The following is a 27,071-nucleotide window of genomic DNA, read 5'->3' as shown; positions in this document are numbered from 1 at the left end:
GGTTACCTATGCTCAACCAATACCATACTCATGCATAGTATCTAGCTCACCCGAGATCCAACTTTTGTGAGCATTACTAACACAGGCATCTTTTTGTTCTTAGGGTGATAAGCTCCACCAAATATGGTGTGACCTTTTCACAAACGGGACAGGATCCGATACCCCATCAGCAAGTGCATAAACACACCCTTTTGTCCATTGCAGGCATCATACAAATTACGAAGTTTTCAAATTGCAGGACTCGCCTTTAGGCCAAGGTGGGGAAGGTGCTAGGACGTGAGACCTAGACTTCCAATCCTACTAGGTCCCAAATTTATATTCAGGAAGAAAAAAAAAGAAAAATTTATCTAATTACTCACAAAAGAAAAAAAAAAAACAAAAACAAAAACAAAAACAAAAACGAAAACAGAAAAGACATCAATTTCCTGTAAAAAGAATGAGAAAAAAAAAAAGCCCAACAACGTGCTATTGTGTGTTGAAAAGAAAAAGAGAGAGAGAGAGAGAGAGTAACAGTAGACCACTTTTTGGAAATAACGTTTTAACATTATTTTACGTAATGTATGCCATTTGTGTCGGACCTAGGCTTTATAAAAATTGAGTAAAACCTCACCTCAAATCCTCGTCCATAAAACACTTTGGGCATCAGAAATCTTCATGACAACTCTAAAATCAATTTCCAATGCTAACTATGAGCTCTAAAAGTACAGATCTTACGGATCTATAAACACTTATATTTAGGATGAAATAGACGGTCTAGATATACACTATTTTTAGAACTTAAAATCCTAATTTTTTTCACAACTATAATGGTCAAAGTCGAGATGATCGATTTAAGGATTTTCTAACGCAAGAACTGCAATTTTCAGTGAGTTTTTTAAGGTAAGGCTTTACTTATTTTGATAGGGCTACAGCCCTATCAAGCCATTTTCCTTATAAGATGATTTGTCTGGGGACTCCCAAACCCCTAACAAAATATTTGCTTTCTCAAACCCCATCGCAAATGCTCATATTTGCAATGCTGAAACCCCATTCCAAAAAGCATATACACCTAACCAAAATACTTTTCTTCTACATGCCATGTTATGCAATTAAAGTTTTCATTTTTTTGGCAACAACGTGCTCTCATGCTTTACCCAGTATTTTCATTTTTGGGTATGCATAACTAGGATTCAGTGTGCTATATTTGATATCATTCATCCGTTGTCAACAGCCGACAGGTTATATAAACCTTTTTCTTTTTTTGACAAACAAAAGGATTACAACGAATTAAACATCAGCAAATAATCCATCAACAGAAATTAAAGAAGGGAGCTCCACACCTCTCCGAGGCAATTAGCTCGGAATTTGCATCCACACACGTGCTGAAAAGGGACATAGAGAGACAAACAGCAGTCCATAATCTTGATTCCACCAAAATTTAAGTATCCAAGGAGTCCTTTGCTCTTTCCTGCACCATTTACGACATTGAGCATGTCTCCTTCAACAGTAATATGATCATTAAGTACTCTATTTCTACAAAGTAATATGCCCTGCCATAAATATCTCAACTCTACCTGGTTAGCAATTGTAGAACAACAAGGCCTAAGTGAAGATCATCACTCACTCCGAGTCCATTAGATGTACACCAATACGAGCCGGTCCAGGATTTCCTTGAGAACTCCCATCAAAATTCCATTTAAAGCATCTGCTCAGAAGGTGGCAACCATCTACCAACAGGCCAAGACTCTGCTGGTTAATGATGTTTAAGAACTATTGGTTTTTTAGCCTTCGTACTTACATTTCAGCAATGAAATTTTTGTTCATGATAAAAAAATTATAATAAACTATTGTTCTTTTCTATAATAAACAGAAATTTCACCGCTGAAATAGAAATACAAGGGCTCAAAACCAAAAACAAAGGTCAAGAGATGTCAAGACAGCATCTGGTCCTCTTAACACCTTCATTGGCAAAGCTATCAGCCTCTTGATAAGCTCCCCTAAGAATGTGCACAAAAATAAAAAATTTTATGTATCAAACATTAAAGAATCCCCCAAAAGTCATAACCAACCTCCACAGAATAAAGATTTCTTTACAGTCCATCTTATGACATTGAGACAATCCCCTTCTACAATTAATTGACTTCTTAAATGGAAAGAACAGATCCAGACATGTATGCAATGCAAAAGCCTCCACTATCGTAGAGCCACATATTCGTAGTGGACCCGAAATAGTTTTAAAGCTTCTTACCTTCTTCATCTCTAAGAATCCACTCACACTGCTAGTGCTGGATTACCCCATGAACATCCTCTAAGGTTTAGCTTCATAGAACTCTCCTCTAGAGCAACCAAACTGCCATGGCTTGCAGCAATGGTAGCTCAAGCAAAGATTGGCAGAACTGGCAGCATGGTCCCCGTAAATAGTAAGATACTTAACAGTATGCTACGAGAACCATGACATAATTTCCTATTCCCATCAATTTTCAGCCATTCCTTCTCTTTGCAAATATCTCAAAATAACAAAAGCGCCAGACAACACTTCGATTAGATGCAAGCTCCCTATATTCATGCAATTATCACACAAGCTATAACGCAACTTAATCCATACACTGCTCCTAAGGAACAATGAATAATAAATACAACCTCAAAACTTAGCATACATGCAGACACATAAACAGGATTTGATATTCGACATCAAACCAATACATGCATTTAAAGTGAGTGCACATCAATCCGCTGTTATACAGTATTATTTGACCAAGGTTGTCTGTATTACAAATTCAGGGTTTGTAACATACAGTCAGGAACAAAAGAAGCACATGTACAGTGGAGTTTCTATGTGGATTGTGAGCATGGGTTCTTCGTTTCCCATAAATTCATCAATTAAAGTTGTGTCATGAAGGTCTTCTCTCACCCTCATCAACACAATTTTCTTGACTCTTCTTAACCATGTCTGCAACATACTGTTTCACCAGACTCTGATTCACCTCAAAAATGAACCTCATGCCCCTTATCTGCAACACCATCAAGTTAATGTATTACATTGTGCCCATATACAGGACACATACAACTCTTATCCAGTTAACATATCACATTGCTCATAATGCACAGGACATCTAGTCATGCATAAGTGCTTGAGAATAGAGAGATTCAAGCATATGATACAAGCCACTCAAATACAACTATGCAGACAATATAGACATTATGGAACACACCGCTGGAAGAAATATATATAGACTATTTATCTAATGAAGCACACTACACAATACGAACGATATTACAGAAGAAAAAGATGATGCGAAGGGATGGCAATCACGGTCAAGGAACGTGAGTTTCTATGACAAAAAGCAATGGCAATCATTCATCCTTCCCTACACTTTTAACCCTAAGAATAGAAAACAAGAACACCTCCAGTAGGTGTTGGTCAATACAATATGGATCGTGGAAGAGTTCTACTTCCCTACACTTTTAACCCTAAGAATAGAAAACAAGAACACCTCCAGTAGGTGTTGGTCAATACAATATGGATCATGGAAGAGTTCTACCGCCAGTAGTTGTTACAATATTTAGCCAATGCACTGCAAGATTTAGTTTTTATACTTGCCTAGAATTCATGACAGTACAAATAAAAGTTATGGACTCCAGTAACAATTTTATCTAAAAGTAATGGAAATTCCAAAGGGAACAAATGGTTGTAAGAGTCCCAAAGATATCAAATAGTTGTAGAAGGAACTTCTCCAATAATTTGAGCAACGTGGGATTGATTTACAATATCTTCACAAGAAAATCATCTAGCAGCAATGCTACTGTTACAAGGACATTGACGTGGTGTTGGTATCCAACACATTTTAGGGGTCTTCGATATAGTAGCCCAAAGGTTGTTGAAACAACATCCATGTAATCAATGACAACATAAGAATATTCTTGCCATACAATTAATAAAATGTATTTTTTAAAAGTAAACTTTCATAGAAGTAATGCCACATTTGTTACCTTTTTTACAATGTAATATCTCTTTTTTTTAACTGCGATAAATACAAAGGTCTAAAATACATAGTGAGAAATGAACTAATGTTTTTCAAGTAACATGTAATCAAAATAGTTTAGTTACATATAAGATAGTACAATACGTAATACATTTTTAAACCATTAAAAGAAATTATCATAATACAAATACCTAAAATTATAGAAACACGTCTAAAAATCAACGAGTTAAGTGGTATCAAAATGCCAAAAAGCTGAACGCAGATAGCACGTTGACTTGGCAACCTAAATATGTGCCAAGGTAGAATATGTAGATTATTTTATTTTATCTGGAGACAATATTACGCAACATCCTCAAAATCCAGCTACAATACTAATTTCATGTGAAGAGTAATGGTAAATTGCGGAATTCCTAGGTAAACGGTAGCATGGTCACGATGTATTGTCCAAGCACCAATACAAATAAGACATCAATCTATTGTTTCCATGTCTAAGACAGGAAGGTATGGATACTCGAGTCAAATTACGAGCATCACAAATCGAAGGAAAATAAAGCTCCTAATCCCACTCTTTACATGCAACAGGTGGGCTTTGGGCAGCCCTATCTACATAAGCTTCTCTTCAGGCGGTTCCTAAAGTTAGCCATTTTATGGCTGAACCTCAACAACTTGTAAAAAAACAATTGCCAAAATTATCATGGTATCAGTTGTATCACTCGATTTGGTCACCTACTGTGATTCAAATTTAGTTGGGTGTTACAACATGCAGATCCCATCTCTTGGAAGCACATGAAACAAGGGACTATTTATGCATCCAATAAAAAGGTATGTATGCAGTTCAATTCTAAGCTTCTAATGCGATAGTTTGGGGCCAAACCTTCTAAGAAGAGACTATTTATGCATCCAATAAAAAGGTATGTATGCAGTTCAATCCTAAGCTTCTAATGAGATAGTTTGGGGCCAAACCTTCTAACAAGATATAGGCTTATATTGTGTCAATCAAATGTTATCTATGGTGATAAGCTGACTTCCTTCCCAAAGGTTTGAACTATAGTTGTTGGAAACGCCTGTGATTCCGATTTGTTTCAAGAATTGGAATAGCAGAATCGCATCTGCCAGATGATTCTTAATTTCAGAATTGTCATCCATACAATGAAAACCGACAGAGGTATGATTCCCAATAATTGGAATCATGATTCAATAAAATAGGAACTGTGATTCTTATTTGTAGGAATCGATATCCCATCATGTTGGAATCGAGTCTCCTACCTTTCAGGAATCACATATGACTCCACATAGTTCAATGTTTATCAGAATCGTGATCCGACAAAATAGGAATTGTGATTCCTACATCAGTGGAATCATTGTCCCCATCGATTGGGAATTGAGATTCCCACAATTTAGGAATCGTGCACCCATCCCCTCTGGTATAGGAGAAGTATTTTGCGAGAAAATATTTAAAGTTTTACATAGATGATTAGGGATAGACAAAGATGATACCTTAGCTTGACCCAAATTATCTATGTAAAACCAAGTAGATACCGTAGATGATATCATAGACAAAGATGATACCCTAGCATGACCCAAATTATCTATGTAAAACCAAGTAGATACCATTGATATCATAGCTTGGCATTAGCTTGAAAGACCAAGACGTTGCATTTTTCTCAAAATCCAAATACCGCAAGTGGCCATGAATTTTATCACTGTCAACCCATTTCCTTTTTGTTTTTTTTTTCTTTTTTTAGGTTTAAGTCCATGCCCCAGCAAATATACAATGAGGGCTAAGCATTTTACTTATTACCACAAATGATCATTAATAAACATATTATTGATCACCCATCGATTATGCCCCACATAATCTGATACTTGGTACAGTAAACGATCAATAATAAGCATTTGGTTCTTGCAAGCATCCTATAGGAATATCTTACCTTGAGGTGGGACCACTAACCACTTCATGATTTGTAGATTGATAAATATGTTGGGCAACTTGGAAGAGATTATTATACATGGATTCATCTCAAAAGTTTATTAAGGGTTTTTGGCTCTCACAACATCACAGTTTCGAAGCCCAAATCATGAGTATTTAACCTTGTACAAAATTGTAACAGGTTACAAAAGGATTCCTGCAACTCCTCCGGTAACATAGGATCGGTTCCTGGAGCTTCTCTCCCAACATACAATTTGTGAATGTATTTCATGCAACATTTGCATTTGAATCTTGATTCCATGTCATTAGAACATGATTTGATGTTGATCGAAACATTGTTCGGTGTATCTAAGAACTACGCCTTTTGATGATGTGGAACTCGCTTCCAAATAACATGGATTCACAATTCCTAAAAAGTTTGAATCAACATCTCGCACACATTGAATCGTGCAACTATGAATCGCAGACTTTGTATTATGGAATCTAGATTCCAACCTTCCAAGATATGAAATTCAAATAATAATCTGGAACGCGTTCCATGAAACTAAGAAACATGATTCGTATCTTCCAGATTCGTGTTTCATCCTGGGAACCGTGGAGTCGCGATTCCAGTTCGAAATCACGACCTTGACATGCGATTCAGGTTACTATAGTTTGAACGCTATTCTCCAGACACAAGACAAGGTTTCCATTTGGTTTTTCCAAGAGTAGGTGGTCTTATGACAATTCATTGTATTTCAATAAACAAGCAGGCAGTTGATATTTAAACTCTAGTCATGACTTCCTCAAGGATTCATGTTCATAATAACAAACTCTACCATCTTTACACAAGGAAAGCTGTCAAGATATGCATATCGAATATGCATATAACATGTATTTCTGCCTTATGTGCTTGTATCTAGGCATTTAAATCTTACAGCCCGATGCCAGTTGTACATAAACCATGAGTTTTCATTCTTTTTCCTGAGAGAATATAGTAGACTTTATAGAGTTGGTAGTACAAAATCTTCACGTGGCTACTCACAAACCAAGAGCTCCGTACAAAATGGGGTTCCATAATGTGATACCTACATCAAAAAGAGCAGCCTATTAGCAATGGACACCTTTCCAAAAGCAAAATAGAAAGAGGGGCATGGAGAGGGCAAATGAGGAAAGAGAGAGTGGAGATGAAAGGAGAGAGGAAAGAGAGCTGAAATGGGAAATGAGAGGAGAGAGTGTTAGGGAGTGAGAATATCAAGATGATGAGTGCGGCATCATCGTTTCAATGCAACAAACAGCAATGATGTAGGCCTCCCTCAGTAAATAGCTGAATGGGATCCAAGTTGCCTGGCATAAAACGTGTATGTCATAAAAAACGTGAGCTAGTATCTAGGTGGGTTGGGCCTCCTTTGCTGCCCAAGATATAACATCCCTAGAATACCTCTGCACAATTAGGTGAAATTTAATGATGCCGAGATGAGTACCTTCAAACCTTCCAGAATAGCCATTGTTTCAGCCCTGTCGAAGTATGTATGCCCAATGAACCCCAAAAGAATAGCAGATGTTCACCATGGCGGTTAGCTAGGCTAATGGAGGGCAAAATTATACTTACTTTTAATTTCTATTCAATTTTAAAGGATTGTATATTTTGATTTTCGTTTTAGGATTTATTTTTAGGTTTTTTAGGAATTCTAAGGTTTTTATAATTTTTTTATTTATTTCATGAGTACTTTTCACACGAACTCTTCAAGAGTATTGTTCACGGGTACTGTTCATTGGGGCAAAACTATGTTTATGAAAATTAAGTTTAGTTAGGATATATAGGTCATTTTAATCACCGTATGGACATGCAATGTCTTTGAACATTGAATTATAATATATAAAAGGTATGTGAGGCCTAAAAAAGGTCAATTCCACATATTTCCTGCATCATTTAAGGCAGGAAAAATTAAAAGAAACAGTAAAATCAACAAGAAACAAAACCAAACAAAGGTATAATTCAAAGAAACCTAGGGTTTCTTCTCCATACCCAAGCTAGGGTTCCAAAATCCAAAGTTTTTCTCTATAGAATTGACCATCTCAAGGCCCCACACACCTTTTATATATTGTAATTCAATGTTCAAAGGTGTTACACGTCCATACAATGATTAAAATGACCTATATATCCACACTTAACTTAAATTTCGTAATGACAATTTTACCCCTATGAACAATACTCATGAATAACACTTGTGAATAATACTCATAAAATAAATAAAAAAACTATAAAAACCCTAGAGTTCCTAAAAAATTAAAAATCCTAAAGCTAAAACTATAATATAAAACATATAAAATTGAATAAAAATAAAAAATAGGGATAATTTTCCCTCCATCATTCTCCCTTGGTTGAAGAAAACTCGTCCTCGAGTTTTAAAGTGTGTTAAGATGCAATTGGCGCTAGTCCGACAACATTCTTCAACTCGAATATTGTAAACATCATCCTAGGACTTGTAGGTTACTGCACTAATCAAAACACAATGATTGTGCACTAGAATTGAGAAACCCTGGAGGAAAAGGTCTTTGTATGACGATAGAATATTTGTAATCACATAAATTTGTTGAAATTGCATCACTTCAGCCATTTAACTCTATTGAATTTGGCCAGACTCAGTTCTAAAACACACCATGGGTGCATATTTGAGATCGACGACTAAACCAACAACTCCACCTATTAATTATCCTTTGAGTCTTTCATCTTTTTCCTCATCAAATACCAATTCAATCACAAAATCTTGATCATCATCGTAGATTGGATCTCTAACAAGATCTTATTCTTCATCTAAATATGCATTGAAGATTGGTGCTAGATCCCAATCTACATCCTGTTAATTTTCGATACGATATATGTCAAAATCAAGAATCTCATCCTCCAAATCGGAAACCCTAGAGTGATGTTTCCCACATCTAGGTCTCCTGCCACTATCCTCATCATTCGACTACCCCCGCGGAGCACAAAAGTGAAAAGGCTTGTACTCGAGATCTTCTTGGGCTGAAAGATCACCGTCTTGCCCATATTTTAGGCTCGTGAACTGCTACGCCAACTGCTGCACTTGCCTTTCAAGTTCTTCAATTCTGTCATCTATGGATCACGAAGTGGATCTACGAAAATTCACCTTCTATGGCCCCTTCTCGCTGTCATGAGTTCGCTGAAATCTCAAACCCTAAGCAAGTAATCAACAAAAAACTGCAAAAATCAACAAAGATTTAGGTTGTTTTGGCAAAACGTTGGCCAAAATCAACAAACCCTAGACCACCACTATAACTACCCCGCTTTGTTGTTGACCAAGGGCACGAAAAAATTGATGCTATAGTAACTTCGTACAGTGCTACAATAGTTTCTGTATAGATCGCAGGCTCTGATACTAATTTGATGCACGGAAAACTTTGAGGGATCAGTAAAATCAGCAAGAAACAAACCAAACACAATACAATTCAAAAAAATCTAGGGTTTCTTCTCTATACCCCAAGCTAGGGTTCCAAAAGCCTAATATTTTCTCTCTTTCAATTTTTAAACATGTGGAATTGACCTTCTCAAGGCCCTACACACTTCCTATATATTATAATTCAATGTTCAAAGGTATTGCATGTCCATACATTGATTAAAATGACCTATATATTTTACCTTAAACTTAATATTCGTAATGACAGTTTTACCCCTGTAAATAGTACCCGTGAACAGTACTCATGAATACTACTTGTAAATAGTACTCATGAAATAATAAATAAACTATAAAAACCCTAGAATTCCTAAAAAACTAAAAATCCTAAAAATAAATCCTAAAACTAAAATCACAATATCCATCCTTTAAAATTGACTACAAATTAAAATAAGTATAATTTTCCCCTCTATCATAGGCTCTCCTCAAGCCCAAGGGCCTAGGGTTTTCAAGGGAGCACCCATCCATATTTAACATCAGAGAACCTTGAGGTGGAGGCGCACAGGATAGCCAACCGCTCCGAGTCCTTGGGTCAAGGGGCACATGTTTTCCCAACTGCTGAGTAAGGCTGAGGTGCCTAAGTTGCTACAAAGTGGCAGTCATCTAGCTCAAAAAATAGTCCCAACTTTGATGCGGTCGACAAGAGCCTGTGTGGACTGTCCTTGACCTTGAAATGTGGGGGCATTCTGCTCCTTTCAAACACCTAATAACAAGTTGAATACCAAGGACATCCAAACCAGGCAGGCCATTTAAGTATTCGTGGGGACAGGAAAGAAGAAACCAATTGTTCTATGGACTGAGAGTAACCCGTTGGCACCTAAATAGCTGTAGAAGGTAACATTAGAGCAGAGAGATGGTGTCACCAAGGTTTGAAAAAATGCTAGGTAGCCAGCCTGGCACCCAATGCCTAGTGCCTAGGGTAGGCAGATGATCAATGGGTGAGGGGAAGTGGCTGTGGTTGATTGCAAGTTGGGTCCGAGGTGTCGAGCAGGGGACGGAAAGAGGAGGGACAGCATATTTCAGAGTAACTTGACCATGCTGTGGACCATGATTTTCGAATTCAAGTATTGCCTCGGAAATCAAGGCTTCTTTATACTGCTCACAAAGCATGTGGGACAGGTGGTCCAGGAGACATGTGGGAATTATTTCAAATTCAGACCTTACCCTTAAATGCTCCTCGGGTTGTGTTTAACCACCAGTATCTAGTAGCTGAGAAGGTGTGGGGTGGAGCAATACATCATAGAAGACACCTTGTTGTATTATGTGCTGCTTTTTTGGCCGAAGTGGCAGCCATTGAGGAGTGACGACATTCGTTGAATGAGGTACTCTGCATCTTCACAAGATGTGGGTAAGGTAAGGTTCAATTAATCAGAATAATTTCATGAGTGCTTTCATTATTCAAACAATAGCTCTAGATAAACATGCCTTTATCATATTTAACTTGGTTCTACTCTTAACACAATGTTAACGGGATAAAAAAAAAAAACATATTCAGCTTAGCCGAGTACAGTACCTGTTAGGAGGTGCGAATTAGTTCAAGTGGAATGACTGAAAATGGCAAGGCGTAGGCCCAAAAGGATGTGGTTGGAAGTAGTCCGAAAAGATATGAGGACTTATGGCCTCACTGAGGGTGTGGCCTTTAATAGAGCAGAATGGCGAACCAGGATTCATGTAGCTGACCCTAATTAAATGAGAAAAAGCTATGATGATGATGATGACTTAGCTTGCCCATTTTTTAATTCTCAATATTTTGGACAAGAGACATATATGTCTTACAAAAGAACAAATATTCGAGTATAGAATGGTATACATACATCCAGAAATATCAAAGGAGAGATGTACAAACAAGACCAAAAGGAGATAAAATAGGAGTATCATAACCTTGATAAACAACAAATAAGCAAAGAAATTCTGAACAGAGCAAAATACTCGAAAGAGATAAAACCAGAGCATTCAAAACACATTAAGCAACAAAGAGATAATGTAACATATCATCTGCAAAAGAAGATGCCAAATCTCCAATAGAAATTCTTATAACTTTCTATATTTTCATACAATACTAGTTCACTTACCTCTATCAAACAACTCGGACTGAGATTAAAGCGCTGGCCACTAGCTACCTCCTTACTGTTAACAACAATAGAATACTTCCCAGTGTTCTTCAGGTAAAAGTTTCCATCTTCTTCCATCTTTATAACAGCCTATAAACACAACTTTTACTAGTAAATCACTTGAGAGTGTCACTGAGATGGTGGCTCATCCAAAAAAGGTTCAAGAATGATGGAACACAAAAATGAAGATTGCCTAACAAGCAGGTCTTCAAGGCAGATGGCAATAAAGAAACAAGATTACTTTTATTACCATAAATACTATCGAATTCAAGAATGAAAATTTATATTTGTTCAATGTGAAGCATTAAGATAAGAAAAGTAAAAAAAAATGGTCCATTACATATCATTGGTTTATGATTTACAGCAAGAACTACAGTAAGAATACAGTTAATGGACCATTATTTATTTAACTATATTTCATATCTCATGAATCAATCATTGGTAGTGCATAGCAAATTCTTCCAGTGAAACAAAATTTGGAAATTCATAAGAAATTGATAGAAAAAAAAAGTCAAAAACATTGATGTTGGGTTTTGTGGCCTTTATAGGCCTAGTGAGTTTGTAAATATGAAATTTTATAGTGGAATATGCACTTTAGTGGGATTATGTGTGTTGACTAACTAAGGGTTGGGCGGTTTATGGCCATGGTCATATCCAAAACCCTTACCATGGGCATGTGGCAATATTGAAAACAGTTTATAGTGGGTCAACCGTTGTTGAGATCGAAAAGATGCCTAGGGCTGATGTTTGCAGGCCAGAGCCACTGTGTGGTCTTCTGTGTGAGGTTGTAGGCCTATGAGAATAAAGGCCAAAGCCTCAACAAACTTCTGCATGTCATATACACATGACAACTGCATTACTAAGAAGCAGACCCATAGAGGGATATGTGTACATGTATATAGAGAGAGCCCCCCTTGCATTGTGGGAACAAGTGTCAGACTTGCTCTTAATGGAGGAAACTGAAATCCACATTCTCAGATCACGTTTATTGTCCAATTTTGACAAGCCAATCATAAGCCCCTGAAATGAGAATGTGAGTCATGGGTCTTTGTTAAGAAGGATAAGAAAAGAGTAGTGGACCATGGTTTCTGAGGCGAGTGGAGTACCCTTATTGTTGCTAATTTTGACCCATTGGTACCAGTCCATTCCTAGTATATTTTATTTTCGTATTAGAAATGTTTTTATGATTTTTAAATATTTTTTAAAAAATTTTAAAATATTATTTCTATTGTAATTTTCATTAAAGGGTATTTATGAAATTTTCAGAACTTGATAAGGTACATGTGGGGCCCAATAATCCAGTCCCTACATGTGTGTGCCACCCGTGTGGGGCCCACATTACCCCCAGAGAGGCACGCCAATTTTTTTTTAACAAAAAGTGGGCACGCCACTTTTTTTTTGATAATGTTAACTTTGTATTGCTATAAGAGAGAGAATACAAGTGAAAGGGGGGGAGAGAGGACCTCAAGTACCCCCGAGGCGGGTACCTTGGTCAAAAAATAGTTCAGGAGACCCTATACAAAAAATCAGCCCTGCCCTGCCTGATTACAAAAATTAGCCAAAAAGGGGCTTATAAGAGACGCCCAAGTATAGTAAAAAAGTGGGCACGCCACTTATTTAGGAGAAAGGGGGTCACGCCCCACTTTCATAATATTTGATTTTAAATTAGATAGGCAATCTTTTAATTTTAAATAAGACTTGGTTTCCCATTCTAGTGGGAGTTTTAAAATATAGATTATCCTTGATTTCCTATAGATTATGGGAGATCTAGATAAAATAAGATTCGTTATATTTTAAATTTAAATAGGAGTTGGTTTTGGGTCAAAGTCTAAGGGGATAAGGTTCCTATTTGCCACTCAAATCATGATGACTGATTTGTGGGATGGATTAAATCTATCTCACCCCATATAGTTTTTAATTATTCTAAAGGTCAAGCTGGAAATTGGATGAGGCATACTTAGAATGGGATTCTATTCAAAATAAAAAATAGATCTTGTTTCTATTTAAACAAGATTTGAGCCCCCTCTCTCATGACATCTAGATTTCTCTATCATGCTCCAAGATTCTCTCTTTCACGTGACAAAAATTCTCTCATGCCACACTCTCTCCTCTTGTTTGCTTTTACGCCACCCTCTCTCCTATTTTCTATCACACCATTCCCCCTCCTCTTATTGGAGTGAGTTCGGGGCTTTCCTTGTTGCGCTAATGACTAAACTCGTCGGGGCTTTGCTTGTTGCCTACATTGCCTTCACTAGAAGAAGAATCGCTCTAACATGATAAATCGATTTATGTTCAAGAATAGGGAGCGGAGAAAAATGTCCATTCCCAGCTTTTTATTCCCACCTCTAGAAGAACGTCATTCTATCAAAGAAAATAAAATGAGGAAAGATAAGATTTTCAAAACCCTAAGTGAAGCTTGCTGTATTTTAAAGAAAATAATGGTGACAACCAACCTAGAGAGAGATCAACTCACAAGTACAGCCCTATTTTGTTCACATAGGATTTCTATAAACCCTAGTTGTTCTTTGAGCTCTCTAAAAACCCTAAAAAAATAAGTATTGCCTACAAAGCTTCCCTATCTCAGAATTTTCAGCGACACCTAAAGGAATAAAAGAGCTCCATCGGTCAAGGAATCAGGTGTGGGATGTACCAAGACCTGTGAGGGTAACTCAAGGCATCTTCCAATAAATCTTCCCAGTAGTTTTAATTTCAGTATTGTATCTTATTTTTTATGAATTTACAGGAACTTATTTTGTACTAAAAATTATAGTGGAAGTTTATTTAAAGCTCCTGGATAGTTTCCATTTCTTTTGGCAGTGAAAATAAAGATCCTAGGTTGTATCTAAGGTATTATTTTTTATTTACAGCCATATTTAGTGGCCTTTGTAAATGGAATTCAAGTATATTGACAACAATATTTAGTGGCATTTGTAAGTGAAATTCAAGTATATTAAATACAAGTAAAAGAAAATATTTGAATTTAATACCTTGAGTTTCTGGCACTCCTTACATGTGAACATTGTATTGTATGAATCTGTAATTTATTAATTAATTATTTCAACATCAAATCTGGCAATTAAAATAATTTAGATACGCATTTGTTAGAATGACTATGGATCTCCCAAACCTCAAAAGGGTCTCTAAGTATCCATCGACTGAGGAACAATCTTCTTTGCCAATCTACAATCAAATTCACAGAGTTTGCACCACACCTCATATACATGGAATTACTCACTTCTACTTTTTGTTTTTGAGAGAAAGTTAACATTGTATTGCTGGAATTTTGTGCACAAGAATTTGTAAGTCCGAGTTCACCCGCTAGGGGTGGATCGGTAAAAAACAATCAGCGTATCATATACAAAAAGGGGCTTATAGGTTCCGCTCGATTTAGAAGATTTACAAGAAGCTTTCAAAAAATGCAAAAGATACAGGAGGCCTAAAAATGCCAACTAATACACTATGTAGAAGGGTTGTGCCAAAGGTCTTGAGCAAAAAAGGAGTCGGCCCCGGCTTGATCTTGTACTTGCAAACTAGCTCCTGCTTTCAAAAAGAGCAAAAGACACAGGAGGCCTAAAAATGCCAACTAATACACTATGTAGAATTACTCACTTCCACATTAATGTTGGCTATATGGCCTTTCAAGGCCATAAAGCCAAAAGTCTTACGCTCAGTGGGAGTTAGAGAGATATTGAATCTGGGTGCTTGGCACACTGAGGACCAAATTCATATACTTCGAGTATTTAAGGCATTGAATGTATACGTTTTGAGAGTGTGAACTCTCGAGAAGGTATGAGCGTCACCTCCCAGTCAAGACTATATTGATTAGAATGCCTCATAGTTGATGTGATAAGCCAGGGCTTGGAGAATTCACTCGAGAATAATAAAACCCGAGTATTTAAAAGAGTATTCGCCCTGTATGGAATGGTCGGCTCATGGGACATGAGCCCGTATCCTGACATGAGACCATTCTATAGCATACGCACCCACAGTCGTATGGGGAAGCCACTCTTCTATAGTATTATTCGACTTCGAAGAGCTAGTGCACATGTGCTTTAAGAGGACCCCTGTATTTGAATAGGAACATGTCCCACAAGGGTGCACCAGTAATCCATTAAACCTCCGGTGACGGGAAGCTATGGCTCAGCGACTTTGATGTGACCAATTATGTGTCCTTGCCATAAACTGTGGAGCATAGGTCCATTGGGTCGGCTTGAGATACCGGTGGAACGTCATTCGGGTTAGCCCAAAGGAAGACTCCGACTAGTGTTATAAGTCTAGAGATCTCATTTACTTTTAACCCAAATTAATCTAAAATTAATAAGAAAAGATTTTATATTTATGAGAAATTGTGTTGAATTTTTGGGATTTTTGGAGAATTTTTCAAATTTTTTTAAACAATAAAAACATGATTTTCAAATTTGTTTGACGTAAATACCAAACAAGGACATCCTATGGGGATGCCACATGGATCCCAAGTGGCCATAGGGATGCCATGTGGTACCCCCACCTCCCCACACGTGGATGACATCATGCTGACATCATATCCATGTGGGGACCTATTTGTCATTAATTCTTTTATTGGTATTATGTTATAACATGTTATCTTATTATTTAAAGTGTTATATATTGTTATGACTTAAGTTTGATTTAAGTCACATGTCTTTTTTTGCTCATATGTGTCATTTTTGGCATGTGTGAAGTCATGGGATTTTGAGAATTAATTTAATTAAGATTATTATCCACATGAATTTGTAGCATGTATATCTTATGTGGCACCACCTTATAGGCTTAACCCATGTGAAACTTTAGTATTGTTAAAATCCTATAGGTGGTGTCATAAGATATCTTATTCATATGTGTGGACGTCCCATATTACCTTTATGTCCATGTCCTTGTATTTTAATGACTCTCACAAATTACTCAAAAATCATGGACATAAGTATAAACATGAATTTGGACTTAATGGGAAATAAAACATGGAGTTATGGGCTTCAAGGTAAAATGACTATAAACCTACGTTTTAAGGAGTGAAAAGTGTCAAAAGCTCATCCATTGATCTTGGTGATAAGATATGGATGAGTGGCTTGGATAAAAGCCTCTCATGTGCCATTGATCTAAGGCATCAAGGATCAAGATCAAATTCATCTTTATGATCTAAGTATAAAAGTAATTTATGGGATCAATTATAACCCTAACTTGAGTATTCACTTCAAAGAGAGAGAGAGAGCCTTGACAAAAAAAGTAGCCACCCATGAGACTATCTTCTTCCTTGAGCTTTCATTTGAAACCCTTCCATGGAGTAGTCCCTCATTTATGTGATCAAGCTCATACTATTGCTTCATTAAGGTATTCATTTTTCTTCGTATATTTTTAATTCCGACCTGACTCAAGGCAAATTATGCGTGTTCGGGCCAAGAGTTGGTCTATTTTAAAAAATGGGTGGTGGCATCGACTAATTTGTATCTAAATAGCCCAAGTTTTTTTGATAAAAGCGACAATCTATTACTAAAATTGTTTCGGTACAAAAAACTCAATAGCCTGAGTTGCACCAGGAGTATGAATATGAATCTCACCCCCTTGCAACTCCTCTAGCAAGTTGTCTACAACTGAGTTTGCTTTCTGCCATATACATCTAAAAGAAACTTGCACTGTTTGGTAAAGGTGAGCAATTTGGTCAAACATATGATCGAGCTTTCATGGGCCGGTGGAAGTTCCCAAGGCCCAAATGCTAATATTTGGTCAAGAACAGGACTCCACAAACGTTTTGGGAATGAGATTCAGCTCCCAGATTGTGGAACCACATTTCGTGAGCCAAACTGTTTTAGATAGGAGCAATATGTAAAACATGGCTCGGACTAGGAACTCACCTCATGGGAGAGCCAAGTGACTTGGCTGAGCCCAAATCGTCTCACCCACCTGCCCAAACCATCCAAAGAGCCCAAAAAAAACAAGGAAATTACTAAAAAATTGGTTAAAATAGGAAAACAAAAGACATGGGAAACAACGTAAAAGTATATAAAAGATGCAGCATTTTCAGAGTTCAGATAGAAACTGGTTGAATACAATTTTCTCATAATTTCTTAGAAAAATAAGAAGAAAATAGAAAATAGAAAATAGAAAAAAAAAAAAAACACTAAAAATAAAGATAAACATAAAAAGTTTATACAAACTAGTATTAAATCAATTAGAATTGACTTAATAAAGATTGAATCAAATATAAATTAAAAACATATATACCTCAAGTTGAGGTTTTTCAAAACTCGGTAGCCTGCCGAATCTAAGTGACTCAAGCAAGTCTGAGTTGGCTCACCGGAGTGTTTTTTCAAGGATAGAATATCCAGGGAAAAAAAAATCTAAGTTCCTCATCGGTTATCGTTTACAGTTTGTGGCCATAATGTCCAGGGTTTGAACGCCACTACCACAATGGTTTCCTTTTGAGTACCATAGATGGCTCCTGCGGCCATCCCCTTCCCCCTCTATGTCAGAACTATGTGCACCTATACACACCTCCATCCTCTTCCCTCCTTACTCCCCCTATTTTCTCCAAGACCTCCCAAGCCCCCTCTCATCCCACCCTTACTCCCCTAAGCCCTATCTCATCCCCCTCACAAACCAACAGAAACACACACAGAAAACGTGGGAGGAACAAGATCTTCATTTTAATCGTGTAGAAAACTACCGAACGGATCCATCCTCTTCAACATTCTATTCGAAAACAACTCTTGTAACGCTTCACAGCAAAATCCCTCTTCTTTCCGAGGAGCTTCGCTGGCTCTGGAACGCTGGACACAGAACATTGGTGCTTTTAAGAAAAAGAAAATATCGCTCAAGCTGTCCATTGTCCCCCCACATGCTTGGAATCTTTGTACTTTCAGGCTCATTGATGAGGCTTGTGGGGCCTTTACCTCTGTTCATTGGAAATCATCCCAATATCTTCCATGGGCACCATTCAAATTCTTATTGAAGTTTTGGACCCACAGTACATCCCTTCCAAGCATTGGCTAAAGATTGAAGGGGACTTCTATTGCATTCTTACTTCCTGGCTCGCTGCTTCTCCCCCATCCCACCATCATGTCCAGACAGTTTCCAATGGTAGAACCCCCCAAGACGGACCATGGAGACTGATCTACAGTAACTTGTTGCTACAAGAAAGCCTCCAATCCAATCGTACCACAAGAGGCACAATCCTAGGGTCCAAACTCACCCAAATCCAACAGCTATGATCTATCCTCCTCCCTCTCATGCTCTAGTCTCCCGCCCGATGCCATCCCTATCACGTAACCCCTGTCCACCCCTTTGCCACCTGGCACCCCCCCCCCCCCTCCCATGTGTTGTTGCCCGAGGACCGCCTATCCCCTCACCTTCATCCTGTGACATCTGGCTCTACAACCTCCATTAACGCCCCTGGCCCTCATCTCGAGCTTAAAACCACAGCAGCACTTGTGGCCTTTCCCCACCTCCCTCTTTGCCTCTAGTCTCTACCCATCTGTCCAACTCCACCATCCCACCTTCTTTGCCTCTTCATCCCCATCTGCCCTTCACGGTAACCCAAGAACCTACACGGGCCGCCTCCAGTTCTCTCCTTTTCTCCTCCTCACGACACTCCTTGCGTTGAGCTCTCCCTCATCCCCATCCCACACTCCTCGCCAAACGCGGAGGTCTCCACCCCCTCCCTTGTGGGCCACTCAACTTCAGCCCTCACCATGGGCAACTCAACTGCCGCCCCACCCCAAACGGCCACTCATTTGCAGCCCTCCCTTGTAGGCCACCCACTAATGGATCCACCTCCTCTGCTGCGGCAACCCAATGTAGCCCCTCCCCTACACGTCGTATACCCTCCCCATTCCAACTCCGGAAGTTCTCCACTTACTCTGACGGGCTTACTGCCCCCACCCACCCACCTCTCCCTCCCCCTCCCCCTCCTGGCCCCCAATCATTCCCCCTCCCCCCTCATCACCTCTTAAACTACTCCCACTTTCTATTCACCCCCCCCCCCTAAACCCCCACCCACAAAAAAAAAAAAAAAAAGGAAACTCTCACCAATGGACCCCTTCTACTCCTTGGGACCCTTTTCCACTAGCTCCAATGCCTTACTTCTTGCTACCCCCGTCCTTCCCTTTCCACCCCACCACCCAACTCCTTTTTCCCACCCTACCCGCTATCCTCTATTGCCACCCACAGTGGTGGTTTTATCTACCCCTTCCCACCCTACCAGCTTGTCCACAACCCCCCTTTTCCACTAGCTCCAATGCCTTACTTCTTGCTACCCCCGTCCTTCCCTTTCCACCCCACCACCCAACTCCTTTTTCCCACCCTACCCGCTATCCTCTATTGCCACTCACAGTGGTGGTTTCCTCTACCCCTTCCCACCCTCCCAGCTTGTCCACAACCCCCCTTTTCCTTGTTTCCCCCCACCCTAGGTATTGCCATACCCCCAGGGTTCTCTCCTCTCCCTATCCCCCTCCCCCTCCACCTCAGCATTCTCCCTCCTCCAGCCCACACACTCCTTCCCCTCCAACTACCCACCTAAGCCAACCCAAACTTCTATCATCTTCCACCCCTTGCCGCTCTCCCCATCCCTCAAACCTTGCGCTCTAACTCTCATGTCTCCCTCTTTGACCCCTCAACCTTGGCCCCTTCGTTCACTCCCCTCACTATCAAACCTGGACAGGAAAGAACCACCCATTCCATCTTGACAACAAACCCCCCCTCCTCAGTTAAAACACTCAGGAACTCCCCACCACCCCTCTTTCGGCATCAAGCTCATCGTCACCCCCCCTGAATGGACCCCAGCCTTGTCGAAGGAATGGATGCTACTCAAGGTGACATCCAACAGATCCTGAAGGTAATGGGCTACCAATATGATGGCCCAGAAGGAGAATTCCATGCTTTCCTGAACGTGGATGCTCAAACTATACTCAGAGTAAGTAGCAACGGCAAAAGGGAGATCCCAAATCTCGCTTTTGATATTAACTATGACCAGACTGATTCCTCTTCATCCTCACCTGTTATTCGTCTCCACCCCCCCAACCCCTCTCCATGCTAATACTCACCTACTCACCAAGAAGGTTCGGGGTCTCAAACACCCCAACAAGTGCAAAGTGGTGCATGACTTCAGCCAGCAACATTCTCTCTCAGCTCTTTCCCTCATTGAAACCAAGCTACCTCTCCATTCCCTCCAACTTATCTGCCAGATCTGGGGTAGAAGGACCAGTCAATGGGAAGCCATGATTGCCAATGGAGCTTTAGGAGGAATTTGGGTAATTTGCAACCCATCCCTCCATGCTCTCTCCTCTCACATAGCGCGCCCTTTTCGGACACTGAGGCCATCACTAGAACACCAGCAAGCTCGTTCTGATCTTGGATGCAGTACATTGGAGTCTTGATGCACCACCACGAACGCTACCGCATGTCCGCATGCGGTGCGATAAGGCACCACCCTGTTCTAGCAGCAGCCAACTCCGACGTGTCAACTTAGTTATACTCATCGAGCCACTTACTTGATGTCTAGCTTCCAACAGGTAGACAGCTCCTTTGCCCGATCAATGAAAAAGGGAGAAGTAAGTTGATTTCTGATGGTCTGTCATGGACATTCACAGCAGTTTATGGCCCCAACTCGAACAACTCCAGATACCAGCTCTAGAAAGAACTAGATTTCATAGCTTATCTCTCCCCCACCGCCAGAATAACCTAAGAAATGCTCCACTTTTATGACTTCATCTCCAGAAACAATCTCATAGATGCCCCTCTCCAAGCAACCCAATTCACGCAGTCCAGTCACTCCTCTGCCCCTTCTCTCTCCAAAATAGACCAATACTGACCAACCAAAAATGGAATGTTTTTCCAGGATCCACGATGTAGCCCTCCCATAACCAACCTCTAATCATTGTCCCATACTCCTCGACACCCAGCCTGGTCCTAGAGGACTTAAGCCTTTCCGCTTTGAATTAGCATGGCTCAAAGAGCCTAACCTCTTCAACTTAATTCCTCATTGGCGGGAGTCCTGCTCGCCTCTGGGCATGCTTCTGGCTCCAACGAAAACTATAACTCCTTAAATTCTCCTTAAAAACTGGCATCACCAACTTCCAGGAAACTTCCAAGCACATAAAAACTTTGCACTTCATTCTGTCCGGGTATGGGACCTCATTGAGGAAAATAGGGCCCTGACCACTTAAGGGAGACTAGATAGGTCACAGCGGAAACTCGACTATCAACTCCTCTTTAGGAAAGAAGAAATGTTCTGGTACCAACAGTCCAATGTTAGATGGCTTAAATGTGAACACCGCTTTTTCACACGAATCCGAATTGTATAAAGCGCGACAAACCATCACCTAAGTCAAGGTCAAAGACAATATCTTTGACTATAGTTGTTGGGATCGGAAGTGAGAACAGTACCTGGATCGAGAGTGAGGGACCATGAAATGCTAGAAGATCCCTATGGTTAGGAACGCCGTCCATACAATACACATGTTAGGGATCGAGATTCCCAAATATTAGGGATCAAGATTCCAACCTTTTGGGGATCTTGATCCTGACCTTTTGGGATCTTGATCCCAACTTTTTGGGGATCTTGTTACCAACCTTAAAGTCAATGATAATTTAGCATTATTTATACTCTTTAAAGTAGGGATCTTATTATTGATAGCAAGCAAGCAATAGTTGTGTTGCTAGTTGGCTATAAACAAAGAAAATCATCAGTTTGGTTGTTGTATTGGTCTTTAAGATTGGGATCAAGATCCCTAACAGCAGGAATCAGGATCCCTATGAGTGGGGTTGGAGATCCCAAAATTTAATAATTGAGATTCTTGAGAGATCCGTTCTGGGAGCGACAGAATCGAGATCCGTAAAAGGATTGCCTACCAAAGTAGGAGATCCCGGTAACTATATCTCTGACCAACCTACACAGGTTGAGAAGGCCATTAACAACTTCTGTAAACAGCTGATCACGGCTCCATCTGGCTCCAATTTGAGGATGGCGGATCTATCTTTCATATCCACTCCCCCTGAGAAGGTGGCTTAGCTTGAACATCCTTTCTCAAAAGAGGAAATTCTCAAGGCCATCAAAGACCTCAGCAAAGACTGAACCCCCAGCCCCGTGGTTTCTCAGACACCCTCTTCAAAATGTTTTGGAGCTCCATCCGTCAGGATATGCTCTCCTTCTTTGTCGAATTTCATGCACGGGGTCCATAAGGAAAAGAACGTTATCTTTACTACCATGGTTCCTAAAGTAGAAGGGCCTGATAAACTCAAAGATTTCCAAGCTATTAGCTTAATCAATAGCTCCCACGATATCGTTTCCAAGGTCCTTACATCTACTCAACTGAGTTATTTCTCCCCAACATAGGGCTTTTGTCAAAGACCGCCAAATTCCCAACAGAGCTCTAGTAGCTCGGGAATGCATCCACTACAGGAAACTCTGAAAAAACCCTAGAGTGATCATCAAGCTTGAATAGGAAAAGGCCTAAGACCACGTCGATTGAGCAATTCTAGATGAAACCCTTGCTGGAATGGGATTCAAGAATCACTGGAGGTCTTGGATTCACGGCTGCATCTCTAACCTCTTCTTCTTTGTCCTCATCAATGACTTGCCCAAAGGATTGTTCCTTTCCTCTAGGGGCCTCAGACAAGGAGATTCCTTATTCCCCTTCTTCTCTCATTATAGCAGAGGTCTTCAACCAATCAATATCTCGAATGTTCCATTTCAGCCTCCTGCACGATTCAAAAGTGGGCCGCAAGGCCCAATCATAACCTACCGACAACCTTTTGCAAAGCATCCACTCGGATGACGGCTCCCTTCTTCTCTTCCTAAAATGTTCCAAGCTGGCCATGGGTTTCAGGGTGGACATGGATGATAGGCGTGTCCTAAGCCACCCAAGCCACTCAAAACTAGATAATAGACACGGCTACAAGGTGGAAAACCTGCCCTCCAACTACCTAGGCCTACCTCTCTGTATTGCCAAGCAAAAACAATGACTATGAGGCCACATCATTGACAAATTCGACCAAAAGCTCGCCGGTCGGAAGGGTAGATTCCTCTCATTGGTAGGAAGAATTATCCTCATCAAAGCGACCCCCTCAAACATCCCCATCTACTAGATATCACTCTTCCACATGCCTGCAGCTGTGGTCTCTTGTCTCGAGCAACAAATGAGGAATTTTCTTTGGTCAAGAGGGAAGAAGGCAAAAAATTTCACCTCATCTCATGAGAAGGGGTTTGTATGCCTACACACCTCAAAGGCCTGGGCATCCACAGCCTGAGAAAAAAGAAGATAGCCCTTCTTGGTAAATGGTGGCGACTAGCAACTCAAGGCAACCACCTATGGACACATGTCCTCTGCCACAAATATTGCCTTGGCCCTTCCACGTGGCTGCCAAATAGGAAGGCCAATAGTAGATCTTCTAGAGCTTAGAAGTCCTTAAGTCCTTACTTAGCAGCTTTAACCCCTTTAAGGACAACATCCTTTTTCATCCCTGAGAGGGTAATAGGGTTAGGTTCTGGTCTGACCTCTAAACATACATCTCCAAAACCTCCTCCCATCTCTCTTCCTCCTTGCACACAACTGCAACGCTTCCTTAGCAGATCACTTTGTCACTTTAGGCTCCTCTAAAGTTTGGAACGCTAATTTTAGAAGATCCCTCACTGACCAGGGGTTGGAGAAATTCCTTGACCTGTCTCCACTCTAAGTAACCTTCCTCCCCTCCCTCGGCGAAGATCATCGTATGATGCCCTGCTCCCTCCGGGGTCTTTTCGGTCTCTTCCTTTTATCACCAACTTCTCCAACCTCCCACCTTTCCCCACTCCCCCACCTCCATCGCTGCTAAGGCCGGGTCTTCCTTCGCTCTCCCCCTCCCCCCTCTAGATCCAAGTCTTCAACTGGAAAGCACTATCCAAAAGACCCTAACAATGGACCAGCTGCAAAGAAAGGGCCTGCCCATACCCAATAGATGTGTGAAGTGCACAACCAATAAAGAATCCAATGCACACCTTTTCATCTGTTGCCCTCTAGCCTGAGACCTATTGGGGGCCATTCTACAACTCTTCAACCCTTAAGTCGATCCCACATCTTTTCAGCTCCCTCCAACCCTTCCCCTGGCCTAAGTCCGGTACCCTATTGTGGAAGGCATCTGCAGCAGCCACACTTTGGGTTTTATCTGGACCAAGAGAAACCAAAGGATCTTCCAAGGCGAGAGGTTCACTACTGAAGCCTTGATATATAAAGGGTCATAACTTTGATCATCTTCTGAGCATCAAACAACAAATTCCTCAAGGGCTTCTCCTCTTTGAATTTCAACCTGGATTGGAAGCCATTGCTACATCTACAGCATCCCCCAGTTCCCCAAGCTTCCTAGGGGAGGCCACCTGAACCATGCCAAACAAAATTGAACTTCAACGGTTGCTCTCTAGGCAACCCCGATCCTGCAAGCATCAAAGGATTAATCAGAAACCACGAAGGACCAGTGTTTTATTATGAGAGATGTGGACCCAATGCAATCAGAGGACCGAAGCAGCGATGCATCTTGATGCGGTCCAAATCCAGGCGCATCACCCCAATGCAGTCAATAAATATAAAAATATTCCAAAAAATCTCAAAAAAAGGTTAATGCATGGAGAAAACTATGGAGGTGATTTATGTGATACTAGCTATTTAATTATTCATTAACTCCAATATTATCAGTTGTTGGAGACTCTGAATTCCCTGATAAAAGACATCACTAGAAACTTGAAAGTGACTATATAGAAGACATCATAGTATCACAAACATCCAAGAACCATAATTGCAGTTGCAAACTTTAAAGTTGCAAACTAAACCAGGTTTAAAGTAAAAAAGGATCCAAGGAGCTCTCTAAACTCGCTTGTGGATTCAACTACGACCAAGGGGTCTCATCCTCCTATCCGTCATTCCGAGTGGTCACCTCTAGTCACACCATTCCTAGATGCCCTCCCGCCACCCACATCCTAACCCATGAAGCTCCTAGAATGGAACATCCGAGGTCTTCACACCTCTCAAAATGCAACTCCACCGCTCGTATTTTGCCAAATACCCTTCCATTCTTGCTCTCATTGAAACTAAGTTGGCGTCCCCATCTCTTATGCAGATTCACCAGGTATGTGGCCGAAGGCCTTGAAAGTGAGCGGCATTAGAGGCAGCTTCCGAAAGCATCTAGGAGCCCTCACATCCGCCAATGTAGCCTCAGACAGTCTCCCTTGGAAGTTTTCCATTTTCTACAGCCAAATTCTGATAACACTAGAAGCCTGTTGTGGGAGGAACTCCATGACATCGCTTCTTGCCCACCGGCTAGATGGTGCCTTGTTGGTGATCTCAATGTAACCATATGGTCATTCAATAGAAGTACCAATTCCAAAGTCTCCCTTGTCATGCTGGACTACTCCAACTTCATATCCTACCACGAATTCTTTGACATCCCCCTCCAAGGGGCAGTGTATACCTGGTCCAATCATTCCTCTTCCCCATCCTTCTCAAAGCTTGACTGCTTCCTCTGTAGCCCTGAATGGAACTCTACCTTCCTTGGCAACTAATCTTTAGCCCTCTCGAAAACCACCTTTGAGCACAAGCCCCTTCTCCTTGACACGTAACCAATTTTTTGTGGCCCTAAACCTTTCCAGTTCAAAATGGCTTGGCTCCAAGAGCCTAGTCTCTCTTCCCTCTTACCTTCCCAGTGGACCCCTTGTACAAGGTTGGGTAGGGTCCAGACCCAAAAGAAACTACACCTCCTCAAAAACTCTCTTAAGATTGGAGTCATCGGCTTCCTAGACATTTCCAAGCTCAAAATTAGTCACTCCTCAATTCCATTAGAGGAGTCTCGGCTCCTAACGGCTAATGAGACCCTCCTTAGAGACCACCTCAAATTTGATTACCATAACACTCTCAAAAAAGGAAGAGATTTTCTGAGCATGGAGCTCCAAGGTCAAATGGCTAGAACGTGGGAATCTGAACATGGCATTCTTCCACAGAATTGCCAACTGCAAAAGGACAATACCATCACCCAAATTCAAGCTCCGGGGGTCACTCTCGATCAGCCTTCACAAATTGCGAGGGCTATTATCAACTACATTCAAAACCTTTTCCAAGCACCGGTTTGACCCACCTCCAAGATATCGGACCTCACCTTTTTGTCCATCCCCCTAGATCAAGCTCTATCGCTTGAGCGTCTTTTTGCCGAGGATGAAATCCTAGATGCCATCAACGACCTTGGTCAAGACTGGGCCCTAGGACTGTTGCCCTTTTAAAACGATTTTGGGAGCCTCTCCGGACTAACACCTCTCCTTCTTTGATGAATTCCATGATAAACAAGTCGTTCATAAGGGCATGAACGCCATATTCATTGCTCTCATCCCCAAGGTCGAGGGTGCCGAGGAACTCAAAGACTTCAGACCCATTAGCCTGATCAATAGTTTTTATAAGATCCTGGCCAAGATTCTCGCATCTAGACTTAAGCTAGTTCTTAATTAGGTCATCTCCCCCCATCAAAGTGCCTTTGTCAAGGACCGCCAGATCTTGGATGGGGACATGGTGGCCCATAAATGCATTCATTCCAGAACCACTTCCAACATTTTGCGACTGGTAATCAAACTGGACTGGGGAAAGGCTTA

The 27,071-nt window shown here is 40.6% G+C and overlaps 1 protein-coding gene and 1 long non-coding RNA gene across 13 annotated transcripts in view; both read right to left on the bottom strand.

The window, feature by feature from the left end:
* Positions 1-1,083: 1,083 nt before the first annotated feature.
* On the bottom strand, positions 1,084-1,976 carry LOC148779403 (uncharacterized). The gene is made up of 2 exons (XR_016045218.1): positions 1,554-1,976; positions 1,084-1,447 (listed from the first exon to the last, which is right to left on the bottom strand). It is a non-coding gene; the product is annotated as an uncharacterized LOC148779403 (long non-coding RNA).
* A 680-nt stretch (positions 1,977-2,656) lies between these two features.
* The window catches only part of EMB1967 (Forkhead-associated (FHA) domain-containing protein), a 51,002-nt gene continuing 26,587 nt past the window's right edge, over positions 2,657-27,071 (bottom strand). For 6 of the 12 annotated variants that reach the window (XR_016045214.1, XR_016045212.1, XR_016045217.1 and 3 more), the window contains 3 exons: positions 17,326-17,374; positions 11,420-11,548; positions 2,657-2,990 (listed from right to left, as the gene is read on the bottom strand). Coding sequence is in view for 6 of the 12 variants with exons in the window: in XM_088852755.1 (XP_088708881.1) it covers positions 2,871-2,990; positions 11,420-11,548; positions 17,326-17,374 (298 nt within the window). In the remaining 6 variants the exon portion in view is untranslated. Of the gene's footprint in view, positions 2,991-10,860; positions 11,029-11,419; positions 11,549-17,325; positions 17,375-27,071 lie in introns of those variants that run through there. The other 6 variants (XR_016045213.1, XR_016045216.1, XM_011624796.3 and 3 more) reach the window with 3 other exon arrangements.

The sequence above is a fragment of the Amborella trichopoda genome, chromosome 12 (genome assembly GCF_054954075.1).
Source record: "Amborella trichopoda isolate Santa Cruz 75 chromosome 12, AtrichopodaSantaCruz75HAP2 v2.0, whole genome shotgun sequence".
NCBI lineage: Eukaryota > Viridiplantae > Streptophyta > Magnoliopsida > Amborellales > Amborellaceae > Amborella > Amborella trichopoda.
The sequence above is the reverse complement of the archived record's forward strand: the minus strand, read 5'-3'. Positions and strand labels throughout refer to the sequence as shown.